Source organism: Lithobates pipiens, unplaced genomic scaffold (genome assembly GCF_037356315.1).
Source record: "Lithobates pipiens isolate NorthernLeopardFrog02 unplaced genomic scaffold, aLitPip1_a1.2 Scaffold_23, whole genome shotgun sequence".
Lineage (NCBI taxonomy): Eukaryota > Metazoa > Chordata > Amphibia > Anura > Ranidae > Lithobates > Lithobates pipiens.
The window spans coordinates 276,595,798-276,623,278 of record NW_027507785.1 but is presented as its reverse complement, the minus strand read 5'-3'; the positions used below and the strand labels follow the sequence as shown (position 1 = coordinate 276,623,278).

Genomic DNA, 27,481 nt, shown 5'->3' with positions numbered 1-27,481 from the left:
TAAACCATATAGGTTTAGGAGATATTACTTGGACCTACAGGTAAGCCTTAATCTAGGCTTACCTGTAGGTCAAAGTTGTTTGGAAGGGTTTACTTCCATTTTAAGCTTTGAGGTGCACATACACCCCAATGCACTAGGCTGCGCACACCTATGCAGTTTATAAAATCAGAACTATGCATACTTGTGCAGAACGTATAGAAGCCATTTCATCACCATGACACTCAGGTCTTTCCAGCAATGCTGGCCTCTATATCCCCCTCAGTACAGAGACCTGTGAGCTGCAGAAGTTGAAAGCCTGCCCTATTCATACACAGGAGTGACACCTGACGTCACATCACTCCGCCCAGTCTGGCCGCTACCTGCAGTCATGTGACCGCTAACCTGGATATGTTGCTAATGACAGGCGTCCCGTTACCATGGAGACAAGACTCGGCATGGCGGAAAAGAAGTTCACCGGGGCGCCCTTCGGCTGTCAAAGTGCCAGGTAAAATGTACCGGGATACGGAGCACAGCAGATCAGCACATGGCACTCCCGTCATGGCCAAATTACCGGGCAGAACTCACTGATCATGTTCGGATCGGTGACCCCGGAGATCAGGCTGGGCAATCTGTGTCTCCCGGTCTGAGCATTGCCAGGGTAAGCTTGGGACATTCGTCTCCCCCATGGCAAGACAGACTCAGGATGCCTTTGCTCCCCTGCCTGATATACCTGTGTGTGCATTACAGGGGCAGGGAGCTCTGAGAGCAACTGAAATGAATGAAATACAGGAAGGGGCCCATTCACATCATCGCCCTAGAAAACCCTTTGCACACAGGAGGACGCTATGTCCTACGTTTTTAGGCATTTCTTTTTTGTTTGTAAGGGGTCTGTACATGCAGGGATGCAAATATGTGCTGCATATAAATCAGTAAAAAAAAAAAAAAAAATCTGCAATGGCAATCAGTATTTTTATGCGTGTACACACATATACACAAATATACGCATATATACACACATATATGCACATTTATGCACACATATACATATATACACACTTATACACAAACATACACATATACACGCATATATGCAAATATACACACATATACACAAATATATACACAGATACGCACATATGCTGCGTATATAGATTTCCTTGGATTTGAAAAAGCTAAAAACTGTATGTGCGTGTACGCATGCACACAACTACACGCAAATACCCACAAATACATGCATGCACTATTTAGCCCATTCTCATATTTTTTCTGCCAGAAATATCTGATGTTCATACATCAGTACCAAGTGCAAGTACCCTAAAAATCTGGTGCGTTACAATTTACCAGCTTGCAAGAATGTTTATCTGTGTGGTTTCTTTTTTTGCAATCCCCCCCCCGAATTTAGAAGAAATTAGAAAACAAATACAACTCAAGTTGATATGAGTTAAAATGCATTTTTTTCTACAGCATGCTTAGGAATTCCTTCATCTCTGCAGATGGTGAAATTGTACACAGGGCTGTGCATGCACGGCTCAGTGTTCAGTGCGGACAGGAAGATCAGAAACTTTAATTGCAGAAGAGACATGAAAGTGGTTGTAAAGGCTTCAGGTTTTTACTCGAATGCATTTTAGTACATACATGCATTCTGACATGTCAGGCATCTTTTCTGCTGAAAAATTCCTCTCTTGAATGCAATTTTTGTTTCTAAGCACCCCGTTGTGAACATGCCAAATTACGCCCTCTCCAAGATGTATGAGCATTATATGTCAGCAAAAAAAATCTGCCCCCTGCTGAAACCCCCCCCCCCCCAAGCTCAAATGTTCCCACTCCCCATGTGCTCCCAGCACTAATAACCCTCCCAACCCCCCCCTCCTAGCACTAATCCTTTACCCCTCAAATTTCCCCTCCATGTATAAATCCTCTCTCCCCCCACTCCAGATCCCCCTCACCTATCCCCCACAAATTTCCCTTCCTAGGATAAATACCCCCCCCCCAACAAAAAAACAAAAACAATTCTTCCCCTCTACCATATTACTTTTATAGCACAAATCCCCCTCCTAGCACAAATCCCCATCCCCATCCCCCCTCCCAACACAAATCCCACCAAATTACCACTCCTAGAACACCTCCCTAAATTTGCCCTCCTAAAACAATCCTGCTGCCCCACAAATTCCCTTTCTCAATGCAAATCCCCTCCTCCCCAATCTCCATGTGGTGCCCTCCCACCTCACATGATACCACAGTGCCCAGGGAAGCCACTCCTCCTGCCCACCCCTTGCCCTGGCCCTGCACATAGGCTAACATACAGGTGCATTTAGGGGCAGAAAAAAAAGTCGAATGCCTGTAAAACAGGCATTTGGCAGCTGCAGTGTGCATGAGGCCTTAGATCAGGGGAGTCAAACTCAGTTTCATCGTGGGCCATATCAGTATTATGGTTGCCCTCCAAGTTACCTCTAAGACTAAATGTCCAGAGCACACCACTCCCCCTTACATCAGATGTCAAGAGCCCCCCACCACCATCAGAAGTCAAGAGTCCCCCCACCCTCCCCTACGTCGCAGTACACCCCCTTTACCTAGTGCTACTGCTGGGAAGAAGCTGGGGGGCAGAGCTTGGAAACAGAAAGTGAACGGTCTGGAGGAGGACCAGAGGTGGGCTGGAATCAGCTGCTGGAGTCTGCTGAATGCTGAGACCAGGGGACCAGATGAGGGGGTGGTGTGGCTGCACAGAAAGATGCAGGATCTGTAGCAGGAGTTCTGCCCTCCTCCCTGCAGAGATGTGCCTCTCCACAGCTGCACGGAGAAGTGCGGGATCTGGAGGAGGAGTTCTGTCCTCCTCTTTGCTGGGACAAGATGGGGGCAGAAACAACGGAGCTACTGCAGCCGCAGGAGAGGTGCGAGGGCCACATGAAATGGCCTTGTGTTTGACACATGTGCCTTAGATGGACTTGACTTAGAAATGAATTATGAACTCCAGCTAATGTATTTTAAAGGGGAGGTAGAGTGAAAGAAAAACTTATGATCAGGCAGGGTCTTTATGGCATAAGAGACATGCAATGTCTCTTCTGCAATAAAATAAATCTAACTGCCTGCGTGCAGTCTTCTGTAGAATGTGTGTTCGAATTAATGACTCCTGTACATGTGCGGAAGTGATGTCATCCCATGGTGGCCAATCAAGATGGAAGAACAGCACCACCCGGAAGAACCTGAGCATAAAATACAGTTACAGCAACAGTTTTTTTTTCCCTTTTGGGATAAATCCCAACTCCAATTCTTAGATGTCATGGCTGCATGCAGGAGTTTCCTATTTTTAGACTTTTTTCCTTTTTTGCACCTGGTGACCCAGGCAGTCAGTTAGTTTTTTATCAACTTCCTTTTCCAGATACCAAAAGGAACAAAACAAACTGTCATTGTAACTGCTTAACCACTTCAGCCCCTGAAGGATTTACCCACTTCCTGACAGGGCCATTTTTTTTACGATACGGCACTGTGTCGCTTTAACTGGCAGTTGTGCAGTCGTGCGACGCTGTACACAAACAAAATTCATGTCCTTTTTTCCCCACACATAGAGCTTTCTTTTGGTGGTATTTAATCACCTCTGCGGTTTTTATTTTTTGCGCTATAAACAAAAATGCTGACAATTTTGAAAAAAAAAAAAAAATTTTTACTTTTTGATATAATAAATATCCCACAAAAAACAAATTTCTTCATCGGTTTAGGCCAATATTTGTCCTACATATTTTTGGTAAAAGAAATCGCAATAAGAGTATATTGATTGGTTTGCGCAAAAGTTATAAATGTCTACAAAATAGGGGATATATTTATGGCATCTTTATTATTAATTATTTGTTTTTACTAGTAATGGGGTTGATCAGCAATTTTTAGCGTGATTTCGACATTGCGGTGGACAGATCGGACACTTTTTTGGGACCATTGACATTTATACAGAGATCAGTGCTATAAAAATGCACTGATTACTGTGCAAATGTCACTGGCAGGAAAGGGGCTAACACTAAGGGGTGATCAAGGGGTTAAATGTGTTCCCTGGGAGGTGTTTTTAACTGTGTGGGGAATCGGACTGACTGGAGGAGGAGAGAGATCGTTGTTCTTGATCACTAGGAACAGCATATCTCTCTCTCCTCCCCTGTCAGAATGGGCATCTGTCCGTTTACATTGACAGATCCCCATTCTGGCTCTCGGCGGACATCCCACGTGCATCGGCTCCAGTGTCGTGGCGCAAGCACGCCTCCCACAGCTCTTAAAGCGGCCGGCGTACACCGAAGGAGGTTTGCACAACTGTGCCAACCTGCCACCGTATAACGACAGCGGCTGGTCAACAACAGGTTAAAGTGGAACTAAACCAATTGATTTAAATGTCTCCCAAATCAGTTGCATCAAAGGCAAGCTGTGACTGATAACTGTTAAGCCCCCATACACACTATCAGATTTTCTGCTGTTTTTTTGTCTTCAGATTTACCAAAACCATGTAGTGCAAGGGCCTGCCTGATTGCATACAAATTGAAACTCCTAAGGTTTGACCTCATATTATATGGTTTTGGTAAATCTGAAGGAAAAACTGATAGTGTGTATGGGGCTTTACAGTTACTAACGTGCTTGTGTTAGATCTCAACAGAAGGGATTAGCTCAGGCGTGTTCAGACACAAGTACCAACCTGCCTGAGCTATCCTGCTTGGAAGCTGTCAAAGTGGACAGCATAGCTCCCAACTGTCCCTGATTTCCAGGGACTGTCCCTGATTTGGAGCAATGTCCCTCTGTCCTTCTTTCCTCCTCATTGGTCCCTCATTTTGGTCTGATCTATATAGTTGTATATAAAATGCACTTTTTATCTTTCAAAAAGTGGTTCCCAGGTCTACACCTTTCATTCAAATTCTAAATTGCTGCATTTGTAAATTTTAAAAGTCAATATAAAGGAAAAGTAGTGCTAAAAATAAAGCCCTTGTGGATTTAATTAAGATTTTTTTTATTGGTTAATTCTCCTTTAAGGGGGTGTGGCAAGGGGCATATCCTATGCCTACATACGTTTGCTAGTAGGTGTCCCTCATTCCCATCTGAAAATGTTGGGAGGTATGTGTCAGGTATGGTGCAGCTAATCATAGGCAGTGGAGGCATTCCCCTCCCCCCCCACATGTATTATAGTCCCTTGTATACGCATGCCTGCGTGGTGGCAAATGCCTCCGCCGCCTATGATTGGCTGTCCACTTTGACAGATTCCCGGAAGGATGGCTCACACAGGGTTGAACTCATATCTGAACACACCTGAGCTCATCCCTACCCAACAGATTGTCAAGCCATCAAATGATTGTTGTCATAGCTGATCACATGTGCATCACCATGGCAACGGCAGATCAAAAAGAGAGTAAAATAGCCACTTCCTTGGCTGTAATGGAGAGGAGGAATAAGTAACACTTTAAAGAGTTAGTTCACCTTTATGAAAAATACTTTATGCAGTCCATAGACACCATTCCATCACTTTCAAGTAATCCGAGTTTAAAAATGTGCATATATGTATTTCCCATACCTGTAGGCCATTTGTGCATGGAGTGAAGCCTGCCCAAAGCATTCCTGATATTGTTCACAGCTTCATCCCATCCTCGTCTCTAGAACGGACCAGCCATTAGGAGGAGCGCCCCCTAGCAGTACAGGAGGGTGTGCTGTCCTTTTTCTGAGCCCCGCGCATGCGCATTGTGTTGCCTGCTGAGCAGATGAGCTTGTATGGTGTTCACTCCCATACTGCTAGGGGGCACTTGTCCTAATGGCTGATCCATCTTAGAGGACAAGACGGAGCTGTGAAAACCATCAAAAGCATTTGGGGCAGACTTGAAATGGTTCTAAAGCCTAAATATTTTTAATCTTTTTTAACGCATTCCTTGCGTTAAGGTAAAACATTTTTAGGCATCGGTTCCCCCCCCCCCCCCTTACTTACCTGAGCCCTCATTCAAACCAGAGCTGTGCACATCTGCAGTTCTTCTCTCCCCTCACTTCTGGGTCTCTCTGGCTTTGCGGAGGCATTGGCTCCCCTTGCTTTCAATTAAAGCCAGGGATGCGGGTGTGGGGGGCAGGCCGAAGCCCCCGGTCTGTGTCTATGGACGCAGACAGTGAGGCTTGGGAGTGAGCCTGTACAAGTGCCTCCATAGAAAGCAGCTTTTGTTTGAAGGCACTCGCCCCAGGGGAGGAGCCAGGAGCGCCGGTGGGGGACCTCCAGGCGACGAGGTTCGGGGCCACACTTTGCAATTACATTGCGCAGAGCAGGTACATAAAAACCTATTTGTTTTGCTTTTTTTAAAATTTACAATCACTATAACTCCATGCAGAAATGGCCTACAGGTATGAAAGGAGCATACATGTGTGTTTTTAAAATGAGATTAGTTTATTATTATGGAATAGTGTTCAAGGACTGCATAAGGTATCTTTTTTAAAGGTGAACTAATCCTTTAAAGTGGAACTGAAGGCAGGAAGGCTTACCTCTTCTCCAAAGATCCAACACCTGCAAGGTCTCTTACTAGCACCCGCATCTTCTCTCAGCTTCTTCCAGGTGTCAGTCTGCAGTCATCCCATTTGGCCAGTGCAGGATGACATCACTTCCACGCATGCGCAGGAGTCATTGATCTCGGTACACTGGCACACCGCTCAGCTTCTTGTGCACCTCAGTGTACATGCTACAAAAAACTGCAAACAGGCAGGTAAGTTTATTTTATTACAGAAAAGACATTGCATGTCTCTTCTGCAATAAAAGCCTGACTGTTTGTATTCTTTTTTTTTTTTTTTTACTTTAGATCTGCTTTAAAAAAAGTGTTAGCTGAAGTCTGATGTTAAAGCGGAGCTCCACCCAAGAGGGGAAGCTCTGCTTGTTTGCCTCCTCCACTGCCACATTTGGCACCTTTCGGGGGGGGGGGGGTTAACTGGATTTTACAGGTATCCTTTTCCACTTCCAGCTGACTCACCTGGAAGTTCAGCCCCCCCCTTCCTCCTCCTTCCCCAGCCACTGGGCCATTCATAAAGTGCAGCATGCTTCATGCATGCGCAGTAGGGAGTCGGCTGTGAAGCCACAAGGCTTCACTGCTGGTTTCTCTTAGCTGAGATGGCGGTGGCAGCAACATTCGATTGAAAAATGAATTTGTGGACAAGTAAGTGTCCTAATAATAAAAGTCAGCAATTACAGTATTTGCAGCTGCTGACTTTTAATTTTTTCTAAAGGAGCCCAGACTCCTCTTAAATTTGTTAGTCAGGTCCATCTAAATCTGCTAGTGCATCTAACAGTTGTCCAAATGTGGCTCCGTTGCTCCTCCAGTTAAGAGGAGACACCCTAAGCCCTTGTACACACGGTCGGAGATTCCGACAACCAAATCCGTCGGATTTTGTCCGTCAGATTTTGTCCGACGGATTTTGTCCGAAACTGTTGTATACACACGGTCGGACGAAGTTGTCGGAAAATCCGACGTGATGACGTTATTTAGTTACGACGGGACTATGTTCAGGCTAGTAGCCAATAGCTTTGATGTAGGAATTTGATCTGAGCATGCGTGACACTTTGTCCGATCGGAATTCTCTACACATGATCGGAGTATGTCCGATCGGAGCATTTTGTCGGAAAATATTTCCAGCAAGTTGGAAAAGTTGGTCCGACGGATATTCCGACGGAAACAGTCCGATGCAGACCACACACAGTCGGAATATCCAACAAAACGCTCCGATCGAACACAATCCGACGGAATCTCCGACCGTGTGTACAAGGGCTAAGGCAGGAAATATGTTGCTAGCTGAATTACCAGGTGACAACAAACGAAAAAAGCTTAAAAGAAAAAAAAAAAGCTAAAAAAAAGAAAGAAAATCGAATGTAGCCATCACATCACATCAGAATTGGTAAGCTGCAATATTTTATGATTTTGGCTTTGGTTTAATACTCAATTAAAAGGGAGTTCCAGGTATGGGGTAGGCAGGCTACATACATGGAGTAGATAAGCAGCCACGCTCTTCATCTCCACTTGTACAATTTTCCTTTAGATTTACCAAAACCATATTTTGAGGTCAAATTCAAGTTCAATTTACATGCAATCAGGCAGACCCTTGCACTACATAGTTGAAGGTAAATTGAAAGGAAATTGAAGGAAAAAATTGTATAATGTATGGTCAGCCTTAATGGTGATCCCAAAGATAAAATTAGACAAAATTGAAACTTCTTTACCATAACTCATCAAAACTATGTTTTAGATTTAAGGCTGGGTTCACACTATTGTAAACTGGATGCAGATTTCCCGCATCCAATTTGCATAGCAGGAGATTGTGACAGCTCTCTATAGAGCCGGTTCACACATCTCGGCATCGGCTCTAGTAGGAATTGCACAGGAGCCCTGTGCGTCATTTGGTCCGTTTCAGGTCTTAATTCAGCCCAATATTTGGGCTGAAATCAGACCTGAAACAGTGAGCAGGGACACACCAGACTCCTGCTGTGAGCCGCTGCGTTCTGCAGTGTGAACCCAGCCTTACTTTCTTCTTGTTGCCTTAGGCCCCTTTCACGTGGGGTGGATCCGTTTGATGGACTCCGCTTGATCAGCGGGGATCACTTCACTGACCCCTGCTGAGCAGGCAGATAGGCCCATCTGACAGGACCCGTCAGAGTCTCGCTCTCCTCTATGGGAGGACCACCTGTCCGTTTTCATCCGATCCCATCCGATCCGCCAAACGGATGGGAAATAGGACCATCATCTGTCTGGATTTGGTGGACAGGATCACATCCGCCGCTCCATAGGGGTGAATGGATGGTCCGATCAAGCCTGCTGAAAAACTGACAGGCGAATCTGCTCGGACAGCCCGTGCGAAAGGGATTTTAGGGTAATGCCATGTACTAGAGCTGCACAATTAATAGTTAAAAAATCGTGATCTCGATTCACCTCCTCTGACATCTCTCCTGCAGAGGTTGCCATTCTTTCATATAAACAAGTGGAGAAACTATCTGCTCACTCAGCTGTCAAAAGAAAACATCAGTCTGACAAGTTTTTTCAACTTGCAACATTGTAACTAAGCTTCCTTCTTAGATCAAAGGGATAGAACTTCAGTGTAAATAAATAATCCAGGCAGACTGCCAAGTTTTCAACAAGTGTAAATGCAGGAAGTTTAACCACTTAAAGTCTAAATCTTATTCTGACACTTCTTTCTTAAGTTAAAATCAATATTTTTTGCTAGAAAATTACTTGGAACCCCTAAACATTATATATATTTTAGCAGAGACCCTAGGGAATAAAATGGCAATTGCTGCAATATTTTATGTCACACTGTATTTGCCCAGCGGTCTTTCAAATGCAATTTTTTTTTGTTTTAATGTGAAAGATGTTATGCCAACAAGAATCGTGAGAGAATCATGATCTATCTTCTAAGTAAAAAAAAAAATCGTGATTCTCATTTTAGCCAGAATCGTGCAGCTCTACCGTGTATACAGAACCGGACTTTCTGTCAGAATACACTCTGACGGTCTTTCCGACTGAGTTCTGCTGAAACGGACTTGCCTACACACGATCACACCAAAGTCAGTTCGTTTAGAACGTGATGACGTACGATGGGACTAGAAAAGGAAGTTCAATAGTCAGTAGCCAATAGCTGCCCATGCGTCGTATTTGGTCCGTCGGGATAGCATTCCGATGAACAGTTTTCCCGATAGGAATTGATTCCGTCGGAAAGATTTAAAACATGTTCTATTTCTAGGTCCGTCAGAATTTTTGGAAAAAAAAAGTCAGATGAAGCCCACACACGATCGGAATATCCGATGAAATGATTCCGTCTGACCTTTTCTGCCGGGAAGCCCGGTCGTGTGTACACGGCATTAGGCTTAGCCTATATTTACCTAAACTTTCTAAAAAAATGATCTTTATTCCCCAGGTTTGATGTGTCAGCCCTTCACCCAACATATAAGAAGCCTGGCACCTACACCCAGGTATCACACTGCAGGAGAGCAACATCTGAACAAGTGAGTAACAATAAAGATTCATATTCCTGCATAAACCCACCATGATTGGTTCCCTTGAATCCTTCAGTCCATTTCTTCAACGACTGTCAAGTGTGAACTCACTAACCGTCATTCTTTCTCTAAATAATTTAGAAGTTCCCACTCCCATGTAACAGTGGGGGCTATTTACGAAAGGCAAATCAAGTGCAGTCGCTGTAGATCTGAGGGGGGGGAACTGAAATGAGGGGAAGCTCTGCTGATTTTATCATCCAATCATGTGCAAGCTAAAATTTTGTTTTTTATATTCCTTGCATGTCCCCCTCGGATCTACAGCGACTGCACTTCCAAGTGCACTTTGCACTTGTAGTTTGCACTTGTGGTGCAAAGTGGATTTTCCTTTCGTAAATAAACCCCATAGTCTTTTTATTACCTGTTTATATCTATAATGAAATGTCCCACACTCCACTTGAGTGCTTTCCTCATATGCCGCTTCCTCCAGTCTGGACCTTCAGATATCAGACATTATAGCCCATATATTGTAACTAAGAACCAGACGAGACTAGCTAAGTTACACAGCTTGAACATGAACTGTTTTATTTGAGATCTCACAATATCCTATTAGTAGAGCTGTCAAAATTTTCACTTACCAGAAATGTCTGTTGCTATGCAGATCGTCCTAATCTGCCTCTTACTATTCCTTGGTGATCTTCTGTCTTCTCCTCCTTGTGTTGTCTTCTGGGGAATGGGGAGCGGTGTGTTGTGCGCCCCATTCACAAAGCGCTGCGCGAAGCGCGCATGCACAGTAGGAAACGGGCAGTGAAGCCCCAGTGGGTCGTCCTTGGGGAACAGTAGAAAGGTAAGTGCTTATTAAAAGTCAGCAGCTACAGTGTTTGTAGCTGCTGACTTTAAATTTTTTTTTTTTTCGCTGGCCCACCCCTTTAAACCATATTTATAAAAGCTGACTATTGTGAACTCCCCAGTCAATGTTTTATAGCTTGACCCGGCCCCTGTAACCACCACTCTTGCTGGACAGCTTGGTCTGCATATAGAAAGAACATAAATAAATATATATAGTTGGCCTTTAAGGCAGAGCTAAAGGCTTTTATTACAAAGAAGACTCAGTGGTGGTTGATTTACTAAAGGCAAATAGACTGTGCACTTTGTAAAGTTTCATCATCTAATCATGTGCAAGAAAAAATGCTTTTTATTTTTTTCCCTTGCACATGATTCGGTATTCTTTGCAATGTGAAGCATTACCTAATTTGCTAAACTCTGGAGCAACTGCACTTTAATTGCACAGTCTATTTGCCTTTAGTAAATCAACCCCAATGTGTCTCTTCTGCAATGAAAGCTGTTATTCTGCCTCCCAGCAATGTTCTTGTAAATGTTCACTGGACTGCGTATGCAGAACTTACTGTACAATTTCAGCATGCCTTAGGTGTTGCATGCATGGGAGCGTATATCATCCTGGGGAGGATCAAGGTGGCCGAAGATGCTCAACTCAGAAAAAGACTAGACAACAATACCCACAGTAATGACTGAGTGACTAGGGAAATTGTGTAAGAAATTGCCGGGGGGTTGCGCTTTGTGCAGTTAGTGTGACATAGGGGGTTATTTACGAAAGGCAAATCCACTTTGCACTGCAAGTGCACTTGGAAGTGCAGTCGCTGTAGATCCGAGAGGGACATGCAAGGAAAATAAAAAACAGCATTTTAGCTGGCACATGATTGGATGATAAAATCAGCAGAGCTTCCCCTCATTTCAGATCTACCCCTTATATTTAGAGTGACTGCACTTCCAATTGCACTTGCGGTGCAAAGTGGATTTGCCTTTCGTAAATAACCCCCACAGTGTGCAAATATGCTGTTCTTGCTGCATGTACACGCTATGGCAAGAGCCCACCTACCATGATGCAGGCTTTAGTTCCACTTTTAAGAATTATGAATATGTATGACCTTCCCTGATTGTGGCCCTGATCCAGGGAAGAAGACTGGGACCCGGGACCTATGACCCTGCTCCGGGAGATTTCAGTGTCTCTGTCCTGGAGAGAAAAGCGTCAGCTCCTGGATGGAAAAGAGCAGCGGAAACAGAAAAGCTGACTGAGATGCCACATTTCCTCTACAGGGAGACATGGGAGAGGAACCGCTGGCTGGTGAGATGATGACTGATGATTGCCCCATGTATCCCCTAGGAAATAATATTAGGGGTTTTACATAGTATGTGTGCTGTCTTCCTTTAGAAGCAGAACATGGGTCCTGGCCGCTACAACATCAAGTCATTTACTGATCTAATGGAAGAGAAGCCGTCCAGTGTGCGAGGAACGTGCAACACTAGAGAAGTCCGTTTTAAAGAGAATATCAAGGTGGGGTACTTTAATAAATAAAGTATTAATGATGATAATATAGTTTCTGTTTTAATATATTTATTGATCATGACAAGCTCATGGTTTGCCCATGCAGGGGCGGAGCTAAACAGTCACATGTAGGAATAAGTACAAATAGGCAATGTATAATGTTAAATCAGCAGAGCTCTAACCAAAACTAAAGAGGACCAGTAGGGCAGTCAAAGCCAACATCGCTATCATTGCCCTGGCTGTCCTCTAAGGGGTGACAATCCCCAATGACTTCATCCATAGCCCCCAACTGTCCCTGATCTTGAGGGACTGTCCCTGATTTGGAGCAATGTCCCTCTGTCCCTCATTCCTCCTCATTTGTCCCTCATTTTGGTCTGATATATATAGTTGTGTATAAAATGCACTTTTTATCTTTCAAAAAGTGCTTCCCAGTGCTAAACCTTTCATCCAATTTAAATTAAATTGCTGCATTTGTTAATTTTAACAGCCAATATAAAGGAATAATAGTTGTAAAAAAAAAAAAAATGAAAAAAAGCCCTTGTGTATTTTTTTTTTTTATAAATTCTTTTTATTTGTTTTAAAAGAGAAGGTTACAGAACAGAGCCTTGGGGCATTCCCCGGCTCGAACAATACAACACAACAGGTAAGGCATAACACCTAAAAACTATCAGCCTAACCCAAAGAACATACAACAACCAAACAGCCCTTGTGTATTTAAAGAGGAGCTCCACCTTTAAAAAAATATTAAAAGCCAGCAGCTACAAATACTGCAGCTGCTGACTTTTAATTAATGGACACTTATCTGTCCAGGGTGCCCGCGATGTCAGCAGCAGAAGACGAGCGATCACTCGTCTCCCGGCTGCCACTGCCGCCATCATCGGTGAGGGAATCAGGAAGTGAAGCATTGCCGCGCGTCTTCACCGGTCCCTGTTGTGTTCTGGGAACTGTATTTTTCCCAGAACACAACGGGGGGGGGGGGGGGGGGGTGTGTGCAGTGAAGTATATGCTGATATTCTGTGGCTATCTATGCCCGGAAGTAGGTGCAGATACCTATTATACAGGTATCCGCACTCCCCCCCCCCCCCCCCCCTGAAAGGTGCCAATTGTGGCACCGGAGGGGGGGGGGAATCCGATGAGTGGAAGTTCCACTTTAGGGTGGAGCTCCGCTTTAATGAACCTTTTTTATTTGCTTAATTCTCCTTTTAAGGGGGTGTGGCAGGAGGCGTGTCCTATTCCTACATATATTTGCTAGTAGGTGCCCCTTATTCCCATCTTAAAATGTTGGGAGGTATGCATCATCTAGTAGGAGAAAGAATGAAAGAACAAGGAATAAGAAAAGAGAGGGGAAAGCAAAAAAGGAGAGAGGAAAAATCAAGAGAGGAAGATGGTATCGCGGACCGGTGCCGGCGACACTTATAAGCGACCATAACTGGTTGGCAGTAGGGATGGGAAGGAGTAGCTTATCCAGGGTTCAGTGATCTGAATACATTTTAAACTTAAAACATATGAAGGAGGTTTTCCATTTTATCCTATCCCCTTTGACGTCTTGATATTAAAATAAATAAACAAAGATACTAATTCCTAATAAGGCTGGGTTCACACCGCTGCGGGGGGAGAACCGGATGTGATTCGCACAGCAAATCACATCCGATCTCCGTAGCGCTGCGAGTTCAGCCATACAGATAGTATGGCTGAACTCGCAGCGGTCCCGCAGCAAACTCGCACGGGACCCTTTTTTGGGTCCGCAACGGAATCGGATCGCATGGGGGTTCACACCATACGATCCGATTCCTGTGCGAGTCGGCAGATCGCACTGCGATATGCCGACGGATCTGGGGGTGTCATTAACATAACATTGACACCCCCAGCCGTCCGCATAGGGCAGTGTGAACTGCCGGCGGGAGTAATGCGATGCGGGAAAACGCCACGGATTCGCGGCGTTCCCGCATCGCAGCAATGTGAACCTGGCCTAAAGGTGCTATTTTTTGGTTTTTATGTTATTCCATGTTATCCCGTTATTATAGAACCCCCTTATTCCACCCTCACTTGTGTTTTTTTTTTTTGCATAGCGATGGGAGAGTAGATTGAGCAGGCACATCACAGGGTAACATTTCAGCGCTTAAAAAAATTTAAATTATTATTTAATTTAAAAAAACAATGTTTTTTGGTGAAAAATAAATATATATTGCTCAGTCCGGTTTCTGTACAGGGTGTCAGTGGAAAGGAATCCCCACTCCGAGTGTCACTTCCAAGTGGGTGTGGAGATTCCTTTGTGCCGACACCCTGTTCAGACATCGGACTGAGCAATATATATTTATTTTTCACCAAAAAACATTGTTTTTTTTAAATTAAATAATAATTTTCATTTTTTTAAGCGCTGAAATATTATATTTTTACTTTATATCCCGTATTGAGAGGAGTGGATTGCTGAAGAGGGCTGGTCATTTGGTATCATTCTAAAAAGGTTTTCTTCATAAGAACCTGCAGCCATTGCTTTTGTTGGTCCCAACTTAAAGGGTAAATACGCTTTTGACCTATTACTACATACACAATATTACCAAAAGTATTGGGACACCTGTCTTTGCACGCACATGAACTTTAATGGCATCCCAGTCTTAGTCCATAGGGTTCAATATTGAGTTGGCCCACCCTTTGCAGCTATAACAGCTTCAACTCTTCTGGGGAGGCTGTCCACAAGGTTTAGGAGTGTGTCTATGGGAATGTTTGACCATTCTTCCAGAAACGCATTTGTGCGGTCAGGCACTGGTGTGGACGAGAAGGCCTGGCTCACAGTCTCTGCACTAATTCATCCCAAAGGTGTTTTATCAGGTGGAGGTCAGAACTCTGTGCAGGCCAGTCAAGTTCCTCCACCCAAAACGCACTTATCCATGTCTTTATGGACCTTGCTTTGTGCACTGGCGCACAGTCATGTTGGAAAATGAAGGGGAAGCTCCCCAAACTGTTCCCACAAAGTGGGGAACATGAAATTTTCCAAAATGTCTAAATATAGGAATTTCCTTCACTGGAACTAAGGGGCCAAGCCCAATCCCTGAAAAACAACCCCACACCATAATCCCCCCTCCACCAACTGATTTGGACCAGTGCACAAAGCAAGGTCCATAAAGACATGGATGAGCGAGTTTGGGGTAGAGGAACTTGACTGTCCTCAACCCAATAGAACACCTTTGGGATGAATTAGAGCTGAGACTGCGAGCCAGGCCTTCTCATCCAACATCAGTGCCTGACCTCACAAATGTGCTTCTGGAAGAATGGTCAAACATTCCCATAGACTCACTCCTAAACCTTGTGGACAACCTTTCCAGAAGAGTTAAAGCTGGTATGGCTGCAAGGGGTGGGCCAACGCAATATTGAACCCTACGGACTAAGACTGGAATGCCATTAAAGTTTGTATGTGTGTAAAGGCAGGTGTCCCAATACTTTTAATAATATAGTGTAGGTATGTGAATGGAGGTGAGCTGCTAGGATTACTGGTGGAGGAGTCACGCAGTGTTTTCTACATAGATTCTACAGGATTTGTCAGCACAATATAAAGGAGGATTGCACTTTATTGGACTGTTATATACAGTATATATGTATGGAAGGAGCCAGAGAAATATTGAGGATATGCACATTGGAGTTCATGTTTGGACTGCTGATTTAGAGTTGTTTTTCAACACATATACAGTATGTTATGTAGTGTATATAAGGGGATCACACCATCACTGCTTTATTACCCTCATTGCTCTTATAATGGTTATTTATGATCATATGTTGCTTATTTGGTAACACACAACACAGAATAAAACACCTTTATGGAGAGGGTGTCACCACTACTGGTCACCATTTAATATATACTTGTTTTTTATAAATAATAATTTCACATCTTTTATTTTCTTAGTAGCAATGTTTTTTTTTTCCTGTTGTTCAGGCATACTCCGATTTTAAGTACACAATGGGGTTTATTTACTAAAGCTGGACAGTGCAAAATCAGGCTCACTTCTGCATAGAAACCAATGAGCTTCTAACCCCAGCTAGTTCAATTAAGCTTTTGTAATATAACCTGGAAGCTCATTGGTTCCTATACAGAAGGGAGCCTGATTTTGCACATTCTAGCTTTAGTAAATAAACCCCATTGCCTGTATTTGGTTTAGGTGTGGAGACACATATGATTGATGACAGCTACTTACATGGTAAATTGTTTGATTAGATTGAGGTGATTGCACGGTTAGCCTACATAGTAACATGGTGTAACATTGTTTTTACAAGCTGCCATGGTAGCTAGACACAGTACTGATTATATGGCAGTGATGTTACCATGTGTAGGTCAAGAGTGTCTTTTTTAGCTTTGAATTTTGGTTCTGCAAGATGAAGCAGGTGACATGATGCAGAGCTGAACACACACAGGTCCATAGCCTCACTCAAGATTGGCCTCTCTTGTACATGGGCAACCTGGGTGCTGGCCATTGTAGTCCTTCCCCACTCTCCATTAAACATATAATGTCAGATGCACTCCACTTAGCTCCTGCTACAGTGTTTTTTTTAATAATCAATGAATTGACTGTAATATTGACAGTAATGTCTCCATAAAAAAAAACAACCCTCCTTGACGCTTTTCACCACTCCTGGTTTGCCCCAAAGGAGATCCTAAAAATCAACCTTCCTTGACACTTTTCACCACTCCTGGTTTGCTCACATGGATATCCTTGTGAACAAGCCAGGAGTGGTGAAACGCGTCAAGGAAGGTTTTTTCATTTGGTTGGAGACATTGTATGCAGTCAATACATTTATTATTAAAAAATACTGTAAGAGGAGCTATGTGTAGTGTGGCTGACCTTCTTTCATATTAATGATGCAGAGCTGCCCAGAATTAAGCAGGGTGGGGTCTCCAGTGCAGTGCTATGTATTTTGTGTCTTCTAGATACAGTTATTTAAAATTGATATAATTCCTTGATGAATGACATTTAATTTGCTAAAGCGTTGCGTATCTCAAAGGAATGGAATTATTTTTAACCTCTTACTGCCCGCATAACACATATGAACTGCAGCAAAGAGTTCAGGCTTTAACACCTGCATACCACACTTGTCTATGGATAGCTGAGGTTTCTGTTCTGAGAACATGCTCATTGTGCTCTCCCAGCACAGTGATAGGGTTGTCATAGACAGCACTCAGTGGGTTATTTACTAAAAGAAAATCCACTTTGCACTGAAAGTGCACTTGGAAACAAAGTTGCTGTAGATCCGAGGGGGACATGCAAGGAAAATAAAAAACAGCATTTTTTCTTGCACATGATTGGATGATAAAATCTTCCACTCATTTCAGATTTACCCCTCAGATTTAAAGCAACTGCACTTGAAAGTGCACTTGCAGTGCAAAGTGGATTTGCCTTTTGTAAATAACCCCCTCAGTCTCTAAAGTGAATATCAATCTGTGCAATCTCATGAAATCAAGTGGTGTAAAAATATTTTTTTATTAATTAATAGCTGCTATCACTAACAAGTGTTCTCACTTCACTTAAAAGGGGCAAATAATCAATAAACAGTGCTGCGTTATTAAAAAAAATCAACAATAATAAAAATGGTAATCAATAAACATATATTGCTGAAAATTCATATATTGTATCTGTGACTGATTGAAGTGAATTTGAATGTTTATTGATTACCATTTTTAGTTACACTTTTAATATTATTGTTTTTTTTTTTTTTTTTATATAGGATAGGGCAGAACTATTTATTATTAGTTCTCAGACTCTCGTTATGATTGTAGGCTCCCGATCATGTGACCACTGTGACAACCAATTACATCAGTGTTTCTCAAATCCAGTCCTCAGGCCCCCCCAACAGGTAATGCTTTCAGGATTTCCCTCAGATGAAACGGCTGTGGTAATTGCTAAGGCAGTGAAACTGATCAAATCACCTGTGAAAAATAATGGAAAACCTGAAAACATGACCTATTGGGGGGGCCTGAGGACTGGATTTGAGAAACACTGAATTACATGATCGAGAAGTCCGTCAAACCTCCCCGGGCGTAAACTCAGAGATACCAGGGCTGGGCAGGAAGGGGGTTAAATAAAACATATGTTTTCACATTTTTATCCTTTGTTTCATATTAAAAGCAATGATCTTCAGCATCCTCTTAGAAGCCACTTCCTGTCAACATGCATGCTCTCCAGCAGTGGTTAAATGGCATTTCTTAGGATGGGTTTCCTGATGGTGACAAAAGTGTACCATGTTTGTGTAATGTGCATTGGCTGAGCCCCTTGTAGTCTCCAGATTATTGTCATATTTTAACAGGTAGTGTCTGAATAAGTACCTTCATGGCAGAATGACAAGTTACTTTAATGAAAGCAGCAGATTTAGGCCCCTTTAAGACTCTGATTAGACCAGCAGGGGATCTTTCTGAAGATCCCCTGCTGATCAAAGCAGAGTGGGTGGATGACAGGTCTGTGCCCATGCAGTTTTTTGCAGAGGGGACACAAACCAAGCCTGCTCTGCGGGCGGTCGGGTGTTAATGGACTCCGCTGTCTATTTACACCTGACTGCCCTCCGATCCACCTAGACGGAGGACCTAGAGTCCTAGACCCTTCCATTTTTTTAAGCAGGCAACATTGGATTGGAGGTAGGCAGGTGTAAACGGACACAAGTTGATTTACACCCGCCAATCCACTGGGGTGAATAGAGGGTCTGATTAGGTCCAGACCTGATTAGACCCTTCATGTTAAAGGGGCCTTAAACATATTAAGATTGACTTTTACATTTTTTAATTATAATTTTACATTAGAACAGGCACTTCAAAAGTCTGGTCCGCGGGCCATTCGTGGGCCCACATTCTGGTTTAATACACCCCCCCTGGTGGTTTGAATCCCGGGGCCACAAAAAATGTATATAGTGTATTAGCACTGCCTCGGTGGGGGCGGGACGAGCATTGTCAAAGTACATACAGGAGAATCTCCTGTTTACTCTGCACCGTCTGTAATAGGAAGTCCCGTCTCCTGCCATTGCACGACTGTTATCCATCATAGGAGGCGGAACTTTGTATTAAACAGGCCGCCGAGTAAACAGAAGATTCTCCTGTATGTAATCTATTGGTGTTCGTCCTGACCCCCTCCCTGTCCCCTCCGAGGCTGCAGATGGGCATTGCTCAGACTGCACTGATGGCAATGATGAGGCTGCATTTATGGCAAAGGTAAGGTTGCATTAATTGCAATGGTAAGGCTGCATTGATTGCAATGGCAGTGCCGCATTCATTGCAATGGTAATGCTGCATTGATTGCAGTGGTAAGGCTGCATTGATTGCAGTGGTAAGGCTGCATTCATGGCAATGATGAGGCTGCAGATGGGCACTGATTAGGCTGCATTGATGGGCACTGACCCTTCTTTTGCTTTCTTTCTTTTATTTCTTTTATTTTGAGTTCTTTATTTAAAATTATTTTTTTTCCTGAAACTACCCTCTTAGTGAAGGTGCGTGTTATACGCTGATAAATGCGGTATATCCAAATAACACCCCTGAGCTTATCCTTAGTTCTGAATATATATATATATATATATATATATATATATATATATATACACACACACACACAAATAACACGCCCGAGCTCATCTCTTCACCACACAGCCACAAAGGTAAGTGAATTCATGTTGGGCAGTGTATTAGTGCTCGGACGAACACAGACTGTCAGGCAAAATGGTCGGCCCTCACGCATGTTCACTTCATCAAATCTGGCCCTCTTTGGAAAAAAGTTTGGACACCCCTGCATTAGAACATTTCAATGTTAACTCATGAGGTTTTAGTGATCGTGTTTACATAAATAATTTACCCACATATACATTAACAACATATACGTAACACTGCTGTAACTAACACCGCATTGTTTGAAAACCACACATGTTAAAGTGGATGTGTCACAAATACCTACAATCCCGAAAATGCATACTGTATACATGCATATAAATACTTGTAATCTTTGTAACCTGTGACCAATATACTGTGTATTTTCTTCTCTGTGTAGGATTGTTTCCCTGGACCTGGAAGTTATGGCAAAGGAGGGAACCCATACTCACTGATAGAAGAAAGGGCCACTAAGTCTGCCAGCTCCAAGGGCATTATGGATACTGAAGCCGGCAAATGTAATTCAGATGTCATCAAGGTAAGTGATTACTGCATGACTGAGAGATCTAATAAATGTTGGTTTTCTAATGCATTGCTCCTAATCCAGGGCTCCGGGCTGGGACCAGGGACATACAACTTGAAAAATTCCACCAACGAAGTTTTGCAACATTCTGTTGGAAAACGAGGTCCTTATGATGTGTTTACTGGATCAAGATCTCAGCCCATTCAGTATGGATACTTTGCTACCCCTGTAAGTAAAAATTTTAAATGGAAAGTATAGCGTATTTTTATTGAGCACATATTTTCATTTCATTTCACTATTAACTGTAAGCTTTTTGATGTGACCTTATTTTTGTTATCATATAAAATATATACATTTGTAGAACACCCTTTATATTTTTCTGCAGTCACACGGCAGATTAACAATCTCAGGCTAATGCCCAGAGACCGCCGGACAATCCGCCATGTGTGGGCTCCGGCTGACTTTTTCTTTCCAAAAGTCCGGCGGACTCCGCCCGTCTGTGTGCTAGTCCGCCGTACTTTTGAAATGAACGGACTTGCCCACACAGGGAGAAAAGTCCGTATCTTCTGCTAGCTCTTTTACTAGCGGAGGAGCCCGGCTTTCCTTTTCATCGCCGCCATCCGGGGGTCTTCTTCCGACTTAAGAGGTCTTGTCCCCCTCTTCGGTTCTTCTTGCCGGACCTCCGCTATCTTCTTATAGCTCTTTTACTAGCGGTAGCCTGGTCTTCTGTCGCCGCTGCCTCTTCTTCCGACTTCGGGGGCCTTGTCCCCCTCTTCGGTTCTTCTTGCCGGGCCTCTGCTTTCTTCTTCCAGCTCTTTTACTAGCGGTGGCCCAGGCTTCTGTCGCCGCCTTCTCTTCTTCTTCCTTGAGATGTTGACTCAACGCTCTCTGGGGCTGCAATGATAGGGACGTGTTGTGTGGCGACTTATATAGGGACAAGGGGGGGTCACCGGGTGATGTAACTCCCACCATAGTCCGGCGGTTTGTCCGCCGGACCTAGTTCGCCGTAAAAGTCCGGTCGTGTGTGGGCATTAGGGTCATTTCACATTGCTTCTCTGCAATTTGGCTGCAGCGCGGGTTTACCCGTGATTTCTCGGGATGGTTACCCATACTTTTCCATAGACTTTCTAGTATGTCCCATGCTTTTGGTGCGTTTTCTAAAAGCGAAGCAAGAATGTAGCATGCAGGACTTTTGGTACATTTTCAGAAAAAGCTAAGCTCCAAAAATGCAGGACATAATAGAAAGACAACGGGAAACCATAGGTAACCTGCCAAACTGCAGCACAGCAAAGTAAAATGGCCCTTAATCTGTATTCCATTGTAGAACTTTGAGCATGTACCTGTGCGCTCTCCTAGCTGTAAGACTGCATGGTCACTGACACTTGCTGATCACAAATAAAATTCCAGTATGCTTAGTTTCCAAATAACAAGCCAGTCATAGGAATCATATGACATACAGACTGCTGGGTGTAGTTGTCACTGAGCCTCACACAGAGAGACACAGTGGCAGCTGAAACTGTCAGGGCTGCAGCTGTCACGGTGCAATATGGGGTGTAAAGAAACAATAATTATAAAAAATGCTTTAATTTAGAAAAAAAATGCATATTAAAAATGTTTGTCCATTTTTAAGCTTTTAATACAAATGAGCTGTATTTAAAGTGGCTCTAAAGGCTCAAGGTTTTTTACCTTCAAGCCCCCACCCCCCCAATACTCACCTGAGCCCCATCTCAATCCATCAATGTGCATGAGAGACTCCTTCCTCATTGGCTGAGATAGCGGTGGGAGCCATCCCAAGCTGCCTGCTCTGGGGGCACACGGCAGAAGAGGAGGATCAGGGCTGCTCTGTGCAAAGGTGAGTATAACATGTTTGGTTTTTTTTTGTTTTTTTTTAAAGAAAGCCTTTAATATCACTTAAAAAAACAGTATATCAACTACTAGCCTCATATATTCTTAAAAAAATATCAAAAACAATTTATTACTTAGGTAGGCAGTTTAAACATTGTATTATAGTCAAGATAACCATCAATTACTGACACTGACCCCCCTCCATAAAATAAGTATGTATATACCTGCCTATTCGGTCCCTATGTGGTCTTCAATGGAAAGCTCATACAGCATCCTCACACCAATTTGTATTAGTATTTATCACCCTAAAAGAAAAGATGATTGTAACTTGTTACTGCAAGTCAGGGGTGCCCAACCTTTTGAAGAGCGAGGGCCACTTAAGCGACTTAGTAACCAGTCGCGGGCCACAATGAACAGACCGGGTGGATGACAGGTCCGTGTCCAGTCTGCATATGCAGAGTGGACACAGACGCAGTCCACTGTACTCTACGGCCCCTCTGATCCGATCAGATGGAAGGGGACGGATCCACTTCTGTTTTTTTTTAGCAGATCGGATCTGAGGTAGGTGGGTGTAAACAGACACAAGTCTGTTTTCAACTGCCACTCCATATAGGTGAATAGAGAGTCCGTTTGGGTTGGACCAATCGTGTAAAATGGGCCTAAGGCAGCTTTTACACTGATGGTTTGTGGTCTACCTACGTCGCAGGTGCAGCACAGTTCACCTGTGGTTTTCCTGTGGGTTAGCTGCACTCTGACATACAATTTTATTATATCCTGTGGGTTTGATGCACTTTCTGAAAGCGCCCCAACCCGCAGGTAAAACTTGAAGTCAGTGCAGGTAACCAGCAGGTGCACCTGCAGATCAGATTGAAAGCAGCCCAGTAACCACTATAGAACAGATATGCCCTTACATACACTGTGATTTTAGTGAGTTCCATTCAATTATCGCCAGCTGCTGATGTCCCAGGCAGGGCGCATTTGGTATCACTCCGTCTATGACATGAACCGGTGCTATACAGGAAGCTTGGCTTATGCGGCAGTGCTCTGCAGGTGCTTGCTTGCTCTACCGTTGACTTCATTCACAACCCTAATGCTCTGGGATGGCGGGTCAGCAACCTGCAATCTGGGCTTGCCACCCTGCCATCCCAGGGCGAGAGGTCGCGGGCCACATCAGAGGGCTCCGCGGGCCACATGTGGCCCCCGGGCCACTGGTTGGGCACCCCTGCTGTAAGTTATTGCTTGATTTATAGTCTAACCCTGTCATGGTCAGGGAACTGTGAGCATTCTCCAGCAGGATCCATATTTAATTGTAAGTGGCTTTTCCAAAAACGGCCAAATGCATCAAGCCAACCTGACACCAACATCTTCGATCATTTCTCAATATTGATAGCCATTCAACTAAAAGGTAAATAAAAGTAGATGAAATTTACACCGTATTGTCAGCACTAAAGTTTTGAACTGTTTAAATAGATTAAAAAAAAGAAAAGAAAATGTAAATACTTTAATTTTCAGCAATATTCAGCCATCCTTTGATTTATCCCCAGAAACGTACTCCATCTGAACCAGGACAATATAAAGTAAAATCATTTATCGAAGAATCCGAGGGCGAGCATCAGAAAAAACATGGACATTTTGGCAAGATTGCTCAGTATCCGAAAGTCCCAACTGAGAGAATATTATGCAGCTCCCTCACTCACTGGCCAAGGCCAATTGTAAGTTTCATGCATTGTATAGGTTGCTAAAAACATTCTTGTTGGTGGTCAGCACATATACTCAGTGACTACTACATTGGGTACACTCGCATTATAATACTTACATCTAAAATATGAATTGCGTGGCTACTACTTAGTACATAAAGCATGCGGAGTTGGTTAGGAGGTCTTGTGGTGTTTACCCAGACAGTGAAACAGGAAAAGTCCCCTATCTAAGTGATTTGACCAAGGAAAAGTTGTTTGTACATGGTGGTTGCAGCACCTCAGAAACTTCCTAGGATTTTCATAAACTAAATTACTACTCTCTAGAGCAGCCATTTTCAACCAGGGCTCTGTGCAGCCCTAGGGGTTCCTCCAGAGGTCATTGGGGATTCCTTAAACTGTGATTGATTGTCCTGCCATTTGTTGGTGTCCACATAGTTCCTGGGCCAACACCACTTAGTAAAGCCAGCAGCATTACACAAGTAATCTTTTGGGCTGTCTGTAATGTTGGCATTCTCACCACTACTTTGAGGTTGCATTCTTTTTATTGACCTAATGTAAAGTCCTTTTTCCCATTGACTTCCAATTAATTGGTTTTAGTAAGGATTCCTTGAGACCAGAAAATTAGGGGTTCCTCTGGTGTAAAACAGTTGAGAAAAGATGCTCTAGACTAGAATGTACAGAGAACGATGCAAATCAAATCAGATTTTACTTGGCAAAGTGCCCATTGTGGCATGTTTTGTGACATAAATACATTGTCTATGTGATTGTGTTTTCCAGAACACGACGGGGGGGCGGGCGGGGCATCTGCGGCGGTTTGTACCGGAAGTGGGTGCAGTTACCTGGATTATCCAGGTAACTGCACCCCCCTCCCCCTCCCCCCTGAAAGGTGCCGATTGTGGCACCGGAGGGGGGGAGGGATCAGATGAATGGAACTTCCACTTCAGGGTGGAGGACCGCTTTAATGTATATGAATGCACTGGTGCTGTCTTATATCAACACTGGGATTCTCATTTGATGGATCAGTGCTATGTATGTATTATGTGTTTTCATGACTTCTGTATATGTAGCTGAAGTCTTGTTTTTTTTTCACCAGGATTCTCCGGGGCCCGGATCATATGACACAAAAACACTCTTTAAAACAGCAAGACAATCATCAGCCCCATTCCTAACCTCTGCAAAAAGATTTGAAAAAAAATCATGCCGATTACTTTTTGGAAGTTCTGTAAGTGAATTATCTTTAAGCTTTTATTTTTATTTTACTTTTTGTGATTTGCATGCTTTGTTCCTTTTAGTCATATCAAAATATTTGTCATTGTACATGTACAGCCATGTTTGCACTTTAATTCTGGAATTGTACTTTGGATTGGACATAAATAGTGTGATCAAGCCCCTTAGCCAGTGCAATGTTCTGATGCATATTGACCCATTTAAAATCACCTTGGGAGCAATGATAAGCACTTCTAAAGCTGGCCATACATCATTCGATTTTTGTTTGCATGTTTCTACAAAATTGTTATTTCAACCAGATCTGCTAAATGAATAGGTTTCCAGACATTGTGTATATATATATATATATATATATATATATATATATATATATATATATATATATATATATATATATACCTACACATACATATATACATACAGTATGTCACAAAAGTGAGTACCCCCCTCACATTTTTGCAAATATTTTATTATATCTTTTCATGTGACAACACTGAAGAAATGACACTTTGCTACAATGTAAAGTAGTGAGTGTACAGCTTGTATAACAGTGTAAATTTACTGTCCCCTCAAAATAACTCAACACACAGCCATTAATGTCTCACCCGCTGCCTACAAAAGTGAGTACACCCCTAAGTAAAAATGTCCAAATTGGGCCCAAAGTGTCAATATTTTGTGTGGCCACCATTATTTTCCAGCACTGCCTTAACCCTTTTGGGCATGGAGTTCACCAGAGCTTCACAGGTTGCCACTGGAGTCCTCTTCCACTCCTCCATGATGACATCACAGAGCTGGTGGATGTTAGAGACCTTGTGCTCCTCCACCTTCCATTTGAGGATGCCCCACAGATGCTCAATAGGGTTAAGGTCTGGAGACATGCTTGGCCAGTCCATCACCTTAACCTTTAGCTTCTTTAGCAAGGAAGTGGTCATCTTGGAGGAGTGTTTGGGGTCGTTATCATTTTGGAATACTGCCCTTTGGCCCAGTCTCCCAATGGAGGGACTCATGCTCTACTTCAGTATGTCACAGTACATGTTGGCATTCATGGTTCCCTCAATGAACTGTAGCTCCCCAGTTCCTGCAGCACTCATGCAGCCCCAGACCGTGAAATTCCCACCACCATGCTTGACTGTAGGCAAGACACACTTGTCTTTGTACTCCTCACCTGGTTGCCGCCACACATGCATGACAACATCTGAACCAAATAAGTTTATCTTGGTCTCATCAGACCACAGGGCATGGTTCCAGTAATCCATGTCCTTAGTATGCTTTTCTTCAACAAACTGTTTGCGGGCTTTCTTGTGCATCATCTTTAGAAGAGGCTTCCTTCTGGGATGAAAGCCATGCAGACCAATTTGATGCAGTGTGCGGCGTATGGTCTGAGCACTGACAGGCTGACCCCCCCACACCTTCAACCTCTGCAGCAATGCTGACAGCACTCATATGTCTATTTCCCAAAGACAACCTGTGGATATGACGCTGAGCACGTGCACTCAACTTCTTTGGTCGACCATAGAGAGGCCTGTTTTGAGTGGAACCTGTCCTGTTAAACTGCTGTATGGTCTCGGCCATCGTACTGCAGCTCAGTTTCAGGGTCTTGACAATCTTCTTATAGCCTAGGGGTTACCACTGTCACCTAGCAACAAAAAGGGTCACTGGTTCGAATCCCGACCACAACACCATCTGCCTGGGGTTTGCATGTTCTCCCTGTGCCTTCGTGGGTTTCCTCCAGGTACTCTGATTTCCTCCCACATGCTAAAGAATTTCTGTTAGATTAATCGAATCCTGTCTAACATGGCCCTAGTATGTATGAATGTGTGTTAGGGACCTTAGGTTGTAAGTTCCTTGAGGGCAGGGACTGATGTGAATGTACAATGTATATGTAAAGCACTGCATAAATTGACGGCGCTTTATAAGTACCTGAAATAAATAAGTAAATAAATGAGGTGCCATGTAACCAGTATGAGAGAGTGAGCGCTATAACACCAAATTTAACACACCTGCTCCCCATTCACACCTTGTACACACGACCGGTTTTCCCATCGGAATAAACTCTGAAGGTTTTTTCTGATGGACTTCCGCTGAAACTGTACACACGATCACACCGTCCGACCGCCAAGAACGTGGTGACATAGAACACGTACAACGGGACTAGATAAAGGAAGTTCAGTAGCCAAAAGCTTCTGTCTCGTACATGCTTCAGAGCATGCGTCGTTTTTGGTCCGTCGGAACAGCATACAGACGATCGGTTTTCCCGATAGGAATTGGTTCCATCAGAAATATTTAGAACATATTC

The 27,481-nt window shown here is 43.5% G+C and overlaps 1 protein-coding gene across 2 annotated transcripts in view; it reads left to right on the top strand.

The window, feature by feature from the left end:
• Nucleotides 1–358: 358 nt before the first annotated feature.
• The window catches only part of CIMAP2 (ciliary microtubule associated protein 2), a 46,749-nt gene continuing 19,626 nt past the window's right edge, over nt 359–27,481 (top strand). Inside the window, exons 1-8 of one of the 2 annotated variants that reach the window (XM_077453260.1) lie at nt 359–484; nt 9,865–9,952; nt 11,913–12,083; nt 12,171–12,293; nt 20,294–20,431; nt 20,501–20,644; nt 23,806–23,973; nt 25,052–25,180. In XM_077453260.1, coding sequence (XP_077309386.1) covers nt 417–484; nt 9,865–9,952; nt 11,913–12,083; nt 12,171–12,293; nt 20,294–20,431; nt 20,501–20,644; nt 23,806–23,973; nt 25,052–25,180 — 1,029 coding nt within the window. In that variant the 5' untranslated portion in view covers nt 359–416. Of the gene's footprint in view, nt 485–9,864; nt 9,953–11,912; nt 12,084–12,170; nt 12,294–20,293; nt 20,645–23,805; nt 23,974–25,051; nt 25,181–27,481 lie in introns of both variants that reach the window. The other variant, XM_077453259.1, reaches the window with a different exon arrangement.